Source organism: Falco cherrug, chromosome 11 (genome assembly GCF_023634085.1).
Source record: "Falco cherrug isolate bFalChe1 chromosome 11, bFalChe1.pri, whole genome shotgun sequence".
NCBI classification, from domain to species: domain Eukaryota; kingdom Metazoa; phylum Chordata; class Aves; order Falconiformes; family Falconidae; genus Falco; species Falco cherrug.
In genome coordinates, this window is record NC_073707.1 from 15,367,489 (window position 1) to 15,381,053 (window position 13,565).

Genomic DNA, 13,565 nt, shown 5'->3' on the forward strand with positions numbered 1-13,565 from the left:
AAATGAATAATACTGTATATAATACATATATAAAACTGTAATGAATGCTACCAAACATGTATCTTGTTATTTGGTTGTTAATGTAAACATTCAAATTACCTTTCTGGCCCTTTGGACCAGGTGGCCCAATGTTACCAGTATCACCAAAGTCTCCAGGGCTACCTCTGACTCCGGGAGGGCCGGGAAACCCCAAACCAGGCAATCCCATCTGTCCTCTTATCCCAGGAAGCCCTGGGACCCCAGGGAATCCTTTATCACCTGGCAATGGTACTCCAGAATCACCCTAAAAGAAAAAAAAATGTTGATAAGAAATAGGAAGACCTAATTTCTTTCCTCTTTTTGATTATTAAAAGCCGTGTTAGAGAATCATCTGGAGAAACCACTCTTCCACAATTGAGTGATTACATGAAATATATTTGTAGTTTTAAATATTCAAAGGCAATAGGAACAAAGGGTAGAGTTTTGTGGGGTTTTTTTCTTCCTCATCTCAGAATAGCACACAGTATAAGCAGAAATTATATTCAGGAAGACCAAAATAAACTAATACTTCCAAGGAAATAATTTTTTAATTGATAAAAGCTATGATTATTTATCTAGGCTAACATAAAGTGATAAAAGCTATTAATCTGCTAGGAATTTGGAATAAAACGGTACTCTTCATTAAGTAGCTAGCCCTTTCATAAGATACGATGTTACCTGAAATGGAAAAAAAATTCTGAGAAAGTTAAACATACCTCAGCTCCTTTTTCCCCAGGCAATCCTAGTTCCCCATCTCTGCCATCATTACCTCTTTGGCCTGGAAATCCTGGAACACCAGTAGGACCTCTTTCACCTTTTATTCCTTAAAACAATTTGGAAAAAAATGAAGTGTAATATTTGGGGGGGTTTATTTCTGCTCAGGTAAATGCTGGGTAACTATTCATCATCTGTGTATGATAATTTCCACTTCTTGAATTCCCATTTCCATAATGAGGTATTTTAGACTTGGGAAGGCAGCATGTTGTTGGATACCTCATGGAACAACTTGGTCTCTCTGTAAAAGACATGCTTACAGGCACCACAAGAATGTGGCTTTTGTTCATGCTATATACAGAGTGAAAATATTTTGCTATTGAAATCAGCCAGAGTTTCATTCTTGGTTTCTGTGAAATCAGGACATAGCAATGCCAAATGATGCAGAATGATTGCATCAATATTCCCAAAAAGTGGTTTTTTTCTTTTTTTACCCCTAGATTTCTCTTGCACTGATATTTATGAAAATATAATTTTTGCATACAGGACAATAAAACTATTCTAACCCAAAGATTCATTTTGCTGTGTCAAGAGATCCTTTGCAAATAAACAGCAAATGTTTTGCCTTGCTTCAACATCTGAAAACAGACACAGGCATCCAAAGCAACTTTTCACAAACAGTAAGATGGACGATCTTTTGTCTGAATAATTAGTTTAGCATTTCTAACTAAGCTTTGCCATCAGATTGCTGTAATTTGTTCTGTTTCTTTTGCTTTTGCAAATCATAACCATAACTGTGGAGAGGGTTTGAGCTATTTAATTACAAGAATTTCAGTTGTGCAAATGGTAGCCTATTGTTTCTCTTCAATGCCTAGTCAAGAGTAATTTTCAGAAACAGAGGCAAGAATCTGAATAGCAACTGAGACTGAGTTTTTCCCAAGAAGGATATTGGTAGTTTAAGTTGAGATAGCAACTGGGATACTGGCATCTGACACTTCAGGAGTGGTTTCTATATGATAATATTTCTTCATGCTTTCACAATAATTGTATCCTGCTTAGTCTTTGCTATGCAGATCTCTGTAAGACCCTGATTATCAATCACATGACATGAAAAGTCAATTATTAGCATTAATATCAAGCTGTTAAAACTGTTTTATGGCTCAACTATAGAGTAAAAACCACGCAACACTGTTGATCTTGTATTTAGCAAGATGCACAAGATGGTACCAAGAAAGCAGTTTGGATACACATGACCTCTAGGCTTCAGTAACTTTCTAAACTAATGACTTTATTACAGAATAGATGAACACGGTTTTCTCACACTATTGCTCAGGCATTGTATAGGAAACAAAAAGGCTAATGATAAAATCTGTGGGTTTACCTTTTATTCTAACTCTTCCTGGATCACCCTTCTCTCCTTTTTCACCATGTTGTCCAGCAGAACCAGGTGGCCCCTTACCATTGGGAAAAAAAAAAAAAAAATATTAAAAATTGTCAGTTATCTCCAGCAAGGAATCAACGTGGGAACTGAGGTGAAAAATAAATACTTCTCTTGCTCTTTCATTGTTTCCCAAAACCACAGCAATTAAAGTAAAATGCCAAAAGAAACACTTATCTCTTTTGATGTCTATAAAGAAATGTGTGAATGGCATCTGGCCTTTTCAGCTTGACTTTGCCAAACGCACAGATACACAACTATAAGAAACTGGGTCTATGGCCATATACAACTGTGGCTGTAAATGCAAGAATATTAAGATGCAAATGATTCACAAACACTTTCCCCTGCAGAGTTCAACCCAGAATGCACCGAGGCTACACAGGAAGGGAACCTCTGGAGCGCGGCGACTGCTGTGTAAAGCCGTCCTCCCAGAACTGAGTACAGCAGTAGGTAAGTGATGGTTTTTTCTGAGTGAAAGCCTGCAAAGGTGTGAATAAAAAAATTCATCTGCCTGTAGTTAGGTACCTGGCATTGTCAGAAGAATCTATGACTTGACAGGTTTAGAGGGGAGAAAAAGTACTTTTCTATATTTTTATGCTGATTTGTGCTGTCAGTTCTCCAAGCAGAGTGCAGTTTGCGTATCATTGCTGAGGGTCTGATCTTGCAATAGTATGTGTGGGTAAATATATTTTACCATGTGACATGTACGCAGAAGTAAAAGGCCACTAAGGTTGGAAAACTGGGGTATTATTCAACTAGTTTCCTCTGCTGTTCAAACTCTTCCACTAAGAAATAGGTAGAGAAAACAGAATTTATAAAGTGATTGTAAATCGCGACAGTTGTAAAACAGGAAGAAGACTTCTGAAAAATGTGGTGTATCTGACACTAGCAGTGACTATTTGTTAAAACGTCTAGATCTTCAAGTTAGCAGTGACAAGTTTGGAAAGTGAAATGAGATATTTGGCAAGAAAAGAGAGCAGAAAAATGGAAAAAGTATATATATGTAGGAAATCCATTAGACCAAAGCACTTCTGTATCAAAGTGGCTTATTTATTTCCAAACTGATTACTTTGTCCTTGTTTCTCACCTAAGTAACCCAAGAACACCAAAGTATTCAGGACAAGGCTTCAAGCTTTACTTAAGAGCCACAAGGGCTAAAATACACTTTCAAAAGTAACAAAAGATTGAAATTTCTCTTAATCCACTCAGGTAATAGGATTTTAAGAAAAGAAAAATAAAAATAAATGCAAAGCTTGCAATGAAACCATTAGAACTAGAATGACAGAGCCCCTCTATCTCCTTCCTTCAGTGTCACAATGGTTTTGTTTTGTATTTTTTCTTTTGAAAGACAACGTTCTGGAAATGTTTAAGCAATTCCATGTGTGAAAAAGAGTTCTGCTATTAAAACAAAACAAAACCTCAAAAAAAGAAACACACACACACACCCCCCATAATGGAACAGTCATAAATCTAAGTGTATCTATTTATATTTTCAAAGAAATTGCTCTCACACACAAGAAAGTATGTTACAAAACCCCTCTATTGGCATGGTTTTGGCATGCAGCATCCTGGATGCACAGTCCACATGCCAGACCAAAACAAGTGGAACAAAATCACAGCAAGTCCAATAAATCATCTTATAATGTATTCCTAAAGCCGTTAGATTAATTGGTGTTTTGATTATTGCTCACTGTGGGGAATAAGATAAACTATATGAAGCGCATTAAAGAAAATAAGTCAGTTTCCAAAAGTAATAGCTAGTTTCACTGAGTTAGGCAACAAGCATCACCCAGTAAATTACTGACGCAGGAAACATATAGGTCTTGAGCTCAAATTCATTTTGTTTGTTAGTCCTCCTGACAGCCAATATTGAAGTAGAAATACACATCTGACCTAAAGGTATCTTTTAAATATTTCTTAATTATTTTCTCCCCTCCACCTTGCCATGAAAAATCTTTATATGGGTTTTCCATGAGAAACTGGATGTCTGATTTGTTAACACTGGAATTAATTGGTCTTAGGAAAAAATGAACATGGTATGTTGATGTCAAATGATTCTAGTACTCAGAATCTTTACTAACAAAAAGTTCATTCAGTTACTGTTCTTCAGGAACTTGAAACGAAATTGTTACACTACACTGCAAGGGAAGCTAATTGAGCAAATGAAAAGTCTTTATTTTCATGGTTATAGTAATTTTTCTTTCTATGAACTATTAAATCAAGGGCAAAATTTTTATTCCGTTTCAGCTTTACTGCTAATATGTATGTCATAGAGAAAGGAGGCATTGTCTATAGCGGTGATCCTTGTGGAGAACAAACTGGCTGAGTAGTGACTGAAAATGGGAGATTTTTAAAGTTATATGTAACAGCAAAGGGATAATCGCTAACAAATAGCAATGCCTTTCAGTCTGTGGGAGTGAAAGACTCCATATTATGTTCAGACTGCCTCATAAAATAAATTAAGTGTATCAAATAAATTAAGCTTTTCAAATAATTTCTAAAAAATTAGTAAAAAAAAATATAAATTACTTGAAATGCCTGAATAAAATCAAGGGTTCCTTTTTCTTCAGACCCTGTCCCACCCCATGTGGATGTTGACATAAAATCCACCTTGATCTGCCAGCATCATGCAATTCTTTGCCTTGATAAGGTTTTGCTGGTAATGCTTTCCTTTGAAATAACTGAAAAATCATTTGCAGTGGAACAATTTGTGCATCTACAATGTTTTCAAGAAAAACAATGGGTATTCAAAACTAAAAGAAAAACAAGTCAAAACAAAACAAGATGAACATTCACCAGCTTTCCTAAGCCTCCTGACCACCCCAGAAACACAGCATGGGATTCTGTCCCTCACTGTAAAACTTTGCCCACTGCCACAAGCGAAATCAGATAGAAGCTAATAAAATGCATCCTCCAACAAACCTGTAATAAGAAAATGTAGATAAAACTTTCAGATAGTTTTCCAGGGCAGTTCCTCCACAACTCTGCTTAAATGCCTCCTGTGGTAACTTGATGTTATTTATTTACTGAAGCTTATGAAAATTACTCACAGGGAGCCCTGGTGATCCCATTGCACCAGATAAGCCTGGGTCGCCCTTTTCTCCGTGCCTTCCAGGGTATCCCATTTGTCCTTTCTTTCCTTGAGCACCTGGAGGTCCTTGCATACCACGGGGACCAGGAGGACCAGCACTACATGAGCAGAGGCCTTGATTTCCTAGTGAATGTGTCAAAATTACATTGAAACAGTTGCAAAATTAAGACGAAAAAAGTAACACTGCCCTTTTTTTATTGTGTGAGTAGCACCCAGACCATTTTATCTCGTTAGGGCCTTCAAAGGAGTGAAGCCTATCAGTCTCTCTTTGCAGTGCTCAATAACTGCTGCACCGACAGGGCTCCACTGACTTAGAAGCCCCAATGCCAACAGGTGACTGAACTCCACACTTTGATGGGCCTTATCCTCCAACTTACCATAAACTTCTTGCAAATGTAGGTTGATATATCTAGCATAAGTCTCATATGCAAATTACTGCTGTCCAGGCATACTTACCCTTTTCTCCTTTTTCACCTTTTCTTCCAGGAAGTCCTATCTGACCTTTCGCTCCAGGTTCTCCAGGGATCCCTCTGTCAGTACAGATTACACCTTTGAAAAAAACAAATTGTACAGCTAGTATTCATCAGGTTGACTCTTTCCACAGCTCAGGTCACGTGGTCTCCTCTCCCTTATCTTGTTATCGTCATGTGAAAGGCTAAGGATCTTATGAAATGCTTTACAAGTCCTTACTTACAGATCATACTACAAGAGTCAGTATGGCTAGAGTTGTTGACACTGCTTTTCCATTGCCGCTGCTTCTTTCTTTTTCCAGTGTAGAACTTTACAAGTCTTGTTTCTTTACTAAATGATGCTGACTTGGGTTTGCTGTGTTTTTAACTTCAGGTGATACGTTTTTAGGGACGTTTTCATATATGTTACTTTGTGGGTTTAAATCGGCCAGAAAACTGAAAATCTTGAAATCTCACTGATTGACAACTAATAGGAAAAACAAGTTTTCCACATCACATCTAAAGTTTGATATATCTGTCAAAATGCACTTTTCACCTCTGTTTTTTGTAGGACCAAGCAAAGCAATGGATCTATTAATACACAGAATGATATTCTCGCCATATAAATTGCTGCTGAACCTACTGGGTGGTCCAGGTAAGCCTTGTCTTCCTGGCTGTCCTGGTAGGCCTGGTGGTCCAGGAAGTCCAGGTCTTCCTGGGATTGATTCACCTGTTCCAGGGAAACCAGGGTCACCTTGAAAACCTTGAAGTCCTGGTGCCCCGCGTACTCCCGGCAGGCCAGGCAGACCTATAAAAATAAATAATGGTATATGCCCCATACAGCTTCATTGTAAGGATTACTATGGGGTATCATGGGGGAAATTACAGAATTCAGAACCGTCCTAAAGAAGAGCTTCTATATAACAAAGACTTAAATCTAAATCTTTTTTTAGGATGCCCAGGAAAAGAGGTTCCTGCTTTAGGCTTTCAAATGCTTCTTTTCCTCTTTCCCATTATCTATTTTCCAGACATCCCAGTTATTCTCGTTCCTTATACAGAGCAAAGTCATCCTCATCACCTTCCTTTATATCTTTTCAAGATGGAAAATAAAATTTTTGAGCACAGCACTTCAGATACAGACATACCATGAATTTACAGCGTGTGGTAGCATTCTGCTTTGTCTTCTGTTCCTTTTCTAGTAATTTCTAATGTTCTGTTTGGATAATTTTGGTTCTTTTTTGTCCACTAAGTGCTGAGCTAATACTTTTACTGAACTCTCTGTAGAGCTCAAATCCTTACTGTTGGTGACTTGCATCAACCAAGAACAAAGAACAGTTTTCTTTTAGCTACTTTCTCTCCTACTGGTATATAATTCACATTTTATCCCCTATTCTCTTACTTGTTCCATCTTCTCCTGGTCTTCCTAGCTGGCCTGCAGGACCTATGGGCCCGACTGCTCCCATATCACCAGCAGGACCTGGAAATCCAGGATCTCCTTGTGGACCTACACAGAATTATAAAAACATGTGAACTGAACATCTTATGCAATTGACAGTTTAAAACTAAATTAAACGGTAACCAAAATTATAATTAGGGAACTACACAGAAGTAAAATAAAGTAACTTCTTCTGTCTTTATGAAACATTTTAAAGTATGTGTAACAATTTAATTTTAAGGTGTGAGGATTTGGTTACTTTTCTATGGATTCCTGCCCTCGTCAACACTCTGTAATAGTGTCTTTGTGCTACGTTTCAGAATGCCCAGATAAGTTTGCCTGAAATAAATACATACAGCATTTAAAATAAATGTGCATGTTGCGTTATGCACATTTGGCAGTGCATTTCAGGATCATCCTAGTTGAACTTATCCAAATTTTAAAAATGTATTTTCAAAATTGCTATAATCAATAAATTTAAAAATTGAAATTACATAGTAATAAAGAAAAAAACCCCAAAACTGAATAAGATATAAAGGCCTTCATTAACTGGAAAAACAAGATACTGGTAGTATTTCTGTTCTCGAACAATTCTGCTAAAGGCCTCTTTCTCTGAAGAATGTATCCACTCACACACCATGCACATGACTAACTTTAAATGTTACTTGCGATATTAAGCATGGGGTTAAGTTTTCCACTGTATGGGCTGGAAACACACAGAAGCCAATGGAAAACAAATTTAATTGATTTTTGGATGAGGCCCCTATCTAATGTGGAGGTTCTGCTGAACTGGGGTTGTATTGTAACTTCTGTGTTCACAATTGGCATTTGCTACACTAAAAATACAATTCATGGTAAGTTCTCTGTTAAAATGTTCTTACAATAGGTTCCTCAAGTGTGAGATGCTGAAGCAAATCCCTTTCAGGCAGCAGGCTTGGCTATTCCCCACTGCCTCCTGCTATGAAGTAAGAACTTCCACACACCTTTTCACCGATTTGATGATAAAGATGGGGATAAAGGGAGCTCAGACATGGAAACCCAGCCTGAGGTTTAGGTAGGTAGATCATAAGATTGACAGGTATTCTGTTGAGAGTACTAGTTCCAGGATTTCACCCCTGCTATGCAATAGAAAGCTTAATTACAGCCTAAAATCTATGTGTTGTGGCAGTTCTGAAAACAGGAATTCAAAATCACAATGGGAAGGCCAGTTTCCTTATTTGCCATCTGTTATCTAACATGGGCTTATTTTTCATAGCTTTTTATTAAATATGCTTTGGTCCAATAACTAGGGATAGTCCTGCAGATCTAGCTGTGACTATATGCATAAAGATCTTTCAAGCAAACATTTAATCTGAAACTTGTATGCTTACGATAGTTCCAGTAAGATCAGTGAGGCACAAACACACACATAATGTGGCCACTAAGAAGATAACGTTTTAGGATCCTGTCCCCTGAATCCCTAGTGATCCCTTTCAAACACCTTAAAAAACAGGTCCTACGCACTTTATACAGAAGAAATTAAAACTAGCGATAACCTTTTATAGGAAACAGCGGAATTCCAACAGCTCCAGGAGGACCTGGGGGTCCTTTTTCTCCTGGATCCCCCTGTAAGAGTCCAACAATAAATTTTACTGATAGATACAAATATGCGGTGTGGTTGCATGTAACTAAAAATTTCAACAATGGTCAGGTATGTAAGAATGTGACACATGTCACCCGGGAAACTCAATTTGACACTTTATAACATTTAAAACCAGGTAAAAAGATTTAAAATAATAATTACCTTTCAGGATACCAGTGACTAAACAGTAATATACCTATCGTACATATCTATTTGACTCTTCAGAACTTGTGACTGCTGTACTTGATTTCATTTATTTAGTGTAAAGGGGAATCAATTACAGTAAATCACTACCCATTTAACTGAGACATTTTAAAAACCAAGCTGTAATTATTTGCCTTAAAATTCTATGCCAGAATTTGGAAATTACTTCTATGACGACAGATAAGCATTAAGGAAAGAGGTTTCACAGTCTGACACACAATATCAATGCTAAGAGGTACTCAAAGCTCTTACAAGAAGTGCAAAACATCTGCATCTGGGAAACATAAAAGTGCCTACTAATGGCAAGGAAAATCACTTCTGCTTGGAGGATTTCTAAATTAGCTTGGATTTTGATATTTAGAATTGCAAGTGAAGTGGACTTTAGGGAAGTCTTTTATGTGGCAAATTGTATTAAACTTCTTGCTTTGTAGATTAGGAATCAACCCTTCTCTCTGCAGCAAACGGAGAAAACAAGAATGTGAATGTGGGAACTGCGTAGTAAGGTTGCATTCCTGGGACTGGAGCTCAGGGCATTTCAGGACACAGATAAGGAGAACTGGGACTGCAAAACTGGACACCTGTTCTTACACAAGTGAAACAAGGAGTCCATGTCTTTTTCTGGTTGTTTGTTGTTTTTTTTTTTTCTTCTTTTTTAATTGCTATCTCTACAATATTTAAATAGCTCTGGAGTGGTCACTGACTGCTGTCCTCTGGACCTTTGACCTTTTTGCTGGCCTTTTTCCTTTGACTGTATCTTGCAGAATGAAATAACATCCTTGTGTCATCTTTGGCTATTTTAAACAGGAATGTAAATTTGTCTTCCTTAATGATGTAGAAGAGTCTTCTGTGTGGCAGGAGAGAAAAAATAAACCTAGAGTTTTTCCTCCTCTGATAAACCTACAAAGTATTTTGAAATTTAATATTAATTTAATGATTATAAAACTATCTATCAAAGATTTGTACAGTAGATGGATATGGCCAAGTTTTAGTGGACTTCCATGCTGATTTTAAAGTGACACAACCAGAACGTAAGAAAACTGAAGAGTTGATGAGACAAGGTAAAAAATTTAATTTCTTGGTATCTCCTTAAGTGACAAATTCCAGTGCCAGTCTCTGACAATCTCTCTTTAGGATGTTAGGTGTATGACCCTCTCTGGATGGCAGCTTCATATTTGCTGTGTTTTCACTGTTGGTACACTCCTCCATAGTGGCATATGTGTTTGGATTATTTTATTGACTGGTAATGTTTTCTTTTCCCATAAAAAATTCGGGAGACTCGACTTGCCAACAGTTTATTTAAAAAAATAAAAATGCCAAACGTCTCAAACAGAAGCGTATCGCTACTGTATTTTGTGACCTGGAGTCTTCTTAAAATGAAAGCTTATAATCACTTATCAATTTTACTGATATCCCTATTAAGCATTAAACTGTATTTGTTCTGTAAGTTTTTATAGCTCTATATGACAGTTGTCAAGAACACTTTGCACTGCCTGTAAAGAGCATTCATTATTTTAATGAGACTCATTCCACTAGTAGCAGAGACAAATGGTCTTAAAGCAATTTCGACAGGACTCATATCCTCCTTTGTATTTTGTCTGAAGAAGGCATTTGATGTTTTTTTCATATTTATCACAGAATGTTTGAGGTTAGAAGGGACCTCTGGACATAATCTTGTTCAACCCCCCTGCTCAAGCAGGACTACCTAGAGCTGGTTGCCCCGGACCGTGTCCAGACAACTTCAGAATATCTGCAAGGACAGAGACCACTGCTGAGCAGAGGGGAAGGACCACCCCCCTCAGCCTGCTGGCGATACTTTTCCTGATGCAGCCCAGGATATCATTAGCTGCCTTTGCAGCAAGGGCATGTTGCTGTCTCATGTTCAAGATCCACAGAGCATTGCCAATGTCCAGAATTAGGGATCAAAAGGTACGCCAACAATTCCTTGGAAGTTCATTTTTTGCTTTAAAGTTAACATTTTTTTATAGATGAAATCTACTTTGAATGCAACTGGGTTTTTTCTGAGTCTCTTTCTCTTAAATCTTAATGCATCTTAGATTCTCTCTGAATGCATTTATTTCAGAGTATCTAGGTGAGGACAGTCTATTCTCAGGAGGGTTTTTAATCATATCCTTGTTCCTCCAGTTTATGTGATTTTTAGAAGATCATAAGCAACACCTGGTGAGGCCAGATGAACAGTTGATGCAGTCTAGATAGATCTGCACCTTTCAGGAATAATCAGATCTATCCAATTATTTCCCAAGCAAAACTACAGCATCTGGGCAATCATTCTAAATTATGTGTATGATTTATGTTTGTATGATTTAACCTGATTTTTTTTTAATTGTGTCTACACTAGATTTATTTTCTTTTGCTCCATGCACTAGCAGTTGTAATTTCATCTTTCCAAATCATTACTTGCAGGCATTCAAATTTCTCCCTAGCATAGTCTACTACAATTCATTCTTTTCTGCTTACTATTTGTAGTGTTAAATTATGGTTTCTTAGGCTGTGGGATAATCGAAGGAGACTGAAGTTTTTTCTATTCAGTGTCTTGTCTCAAGTTTGCTAATGATGCCCCCAACTAAAACAATATGCACATTAGGTGAGTAGTTTTTGACAACAAAACACTTAAGGTTGGATTCTACTTTTAGAGAGTAATAGACTGTAATGATTTTTCTGTTTAAATAAGACATGCAATGTTTCTGTCTGATTAGTATCTGAATGATCCCGCATTGTTGTGAAGCTGATAATGGGCAAATGGGAGAAAACACAGAACATCCATGGGCAATTTCTTCCCCCTGCAAGTATGACTACATAAAAGAAATCTTGGCTGAAGAAGCTGGTCTAGCACTCTCCTGGCAGTCCCAGCTTTGAAACAAGTAAGGCTGTGTCTAAACCAGATGTTTTTATTGTACTTTTTAGTTACTCCATGTTTTTATCATTTCTCATTTGTCAACCTGCTTCTTGAAAACCTGTTTGATGCTTTTTATTTGTATGCTTTCAGCCGTGTCTTTAGTAGTATACTACTTATGGCAAGTTTGGACCAGCCACAGTTTACTTCCTTTTGTCATCACGGGTTATGCAGAGTGTGTTTCAATCTTAATCTTCAATTTGTAAGAGAGCTGATTCTTGGTCAAATCTCTTGAGTTTCATTCCTCTGATTCCACAGGTGCAACTAATCATGCTTTAAGAAAAGTTACTGGTTTATACACATTTTCCGAAAAAGATTATTTCAGAGGAAAACAGACATTTCTTGACTTGTATTTCAGAATATTTACAGAGTCGCAATTTCTGCAATATTGTTTTTGTCCTCCGTACTGTGGAAATAACTTTGCTGATGAGCTTTTCAACCTTTCTGTCTCTACTGATGATCCTGCCACCCACCTTCTTTGTTGCAGTATTTCACTTCTCCTCTTGCTCATACATTGCTGATCCTATCCCAGCGACTCCCTAGACCTTCCCCCTGGCTAGACTCGCTGCTGCTTACCTCCTTCTGAAGTAGCAACAAGAACTGGTTTTTTTTGTTCTGAATGTGCTTTAGCATTATAGATTCCACAGAAAATATAACAGTTCCCTTCATTCTGAAGTTTTTGTTGTCAGAATTACAATATGATCATCAGTTCTGCAGCCTGCAGAAAAGAATCCCATGATCTTATATCCTGAAATGTCACTAGACTGGCACCTGGATCTTCTGAAATTGTATTAAGCATCTCTTCCATGCTTTTCAGATGAATATTCTCCTCTTTTACTGCTTAGCTCCCTGGATATGACACCTACACTTCTAATATCTAACAGAAAGCAGGATGTATTGTAAAATTAAAAAATGGCTAGTACCATCTAAATGAGCAAAAGTAGGAAATGTTTAAACAAAGCTGGTGTGAATGAGTCCAGCTTCCACTCTAGTAAGCATCTTGGAAAAGCTACTTACGTGAACGGCCTGGAAACATGCAAAGAGATTTTAGGAAATCATGCAAACAAGCCCATCTGAATCAAATTTTGGTACCTCATTTTGTGCCAATTATCATGCCTGTTCATAAACCAAAGTTTATAGGATAATACTTTTACCTAAACTGCGGGTTCCTTTACCAAGTGGACCTCTCTAGGTAATGCAGCTCAAACATTAATAACTTGCAGAATACTAGAATTCATGGATTAGATATCTATACTGGTATAGTTAAAGCTAACTATTGGCAATTGGGATAACAAATTCTTTTGGTACGCAAAATGGAATTCCCACTCTCATATGCACCAAGCAGGAATATTTACTTACATCATTATTTACTACCATGGTGTTGAGTAACTATGACTGTCATGAAAACAGTAAATCTTAAAAGTAATTGTGAGCCTCTAAAAGGAAATGGTCTGATAATTAAGTACATTTAGGAGGAAGCATTAGCTTTTATGTAGGGGAGTGTGTGTGTACGTGTGCGTGCATGTGTGCATGCACGTGTGTTTTGGGTTTTTTTACCTGTATGCCTGGATAGCCAGGTTGTCCAGGAAAACCATCAAATCCTGTTTCCCCCTGGAAAGGATCACATAAATATAATTTTATTAATCTGCTAAAACATTAAAATAATGAATTTAACAAAACCCAG

The 13,565-nt window shown here is 37.3% G+C and overlaps 1 protein-coding gene and 1 long non-coding RNA gene across 8 annotated transcripts in view; one reads left to right on the forward strand and one right to left on the reverse strand.

The window, feature by feature from the left end:
* The window catches only part of COL4A4 (collagen type IV alpha 4 chain), an 82,407-nt gene that overhangs the window by 36,783 nt on the left and 32,059 nt on the right, over window positions 1-13,565 (reverse strand). Inside the window, exons 17-25 of the mRNA XM_014283623.3 lie at window positions 13,439-13,492; window positions 8,681-8,750; window positions 7,110-7,214; window positions 6,354-6,518; window positions 5,718-5,810; window positions 5,221-5,384; window positions 2,114-2,186; window positions 735-841; window positions 100-283 (exon numbers count right to left, since the gene is read on the reverse strand). Coding sequence (XP_014139098.2) covers window positions 100-283; window positions 735-841; window positions 2,114-2,186; window positions 5,221-5,384; window positions 5,718-5,810; window positions 6,354-6,518; window positions 7,110-7,214; window positions 8,681-8,750; window positions 13,439-13,492 — 1,015 coding nt within the window. The remainder of the gene's footprint in view (window positions 1-99; window positions 284-734; window positions 842-2,113; window positions 2,187-5,220; window positions 5,385-5,717; window positions 5,811-6,353; window positions 6,519-7,109; window positions 7,215-8,680; window positions 8,751-13,438; window positions 13,493-13,565) is intronic.
* LOC114017087 (uncharacterized) overlaps window positions 1-13,565 on the forward strand; it is a 40,752-nt gene that overhangs the window by 21,100 nt on the left and 6,087 nt on the right. For 4 of the 7 annotated variants that reach the window (XR_008734445.1, XR_008734438.1, XR_008734443.1 and 1 more), the window contains exons 8-12: window positions 2,521-2,620; window positions 6,282-6,365; window positions 9,926-10,896; window positions 11,455-11,572; window positions 11,685-11,849. This is a non-coding gene — a long non-coding RNA (uncharacterized LOC114017087). The remainder of the gene's footprint in view (window positions 1-2,520; window positions 2,621-6,281; window positions 6,366-9,925; window positions 10,897-11,454; window positions 11,573-11,684; window positions 11,850-13,565) is intronic. The other 3 variants (XR_008734439.1, XR_008734440.1, XR_008734444.1) reach the window with 3 other exon arrangements.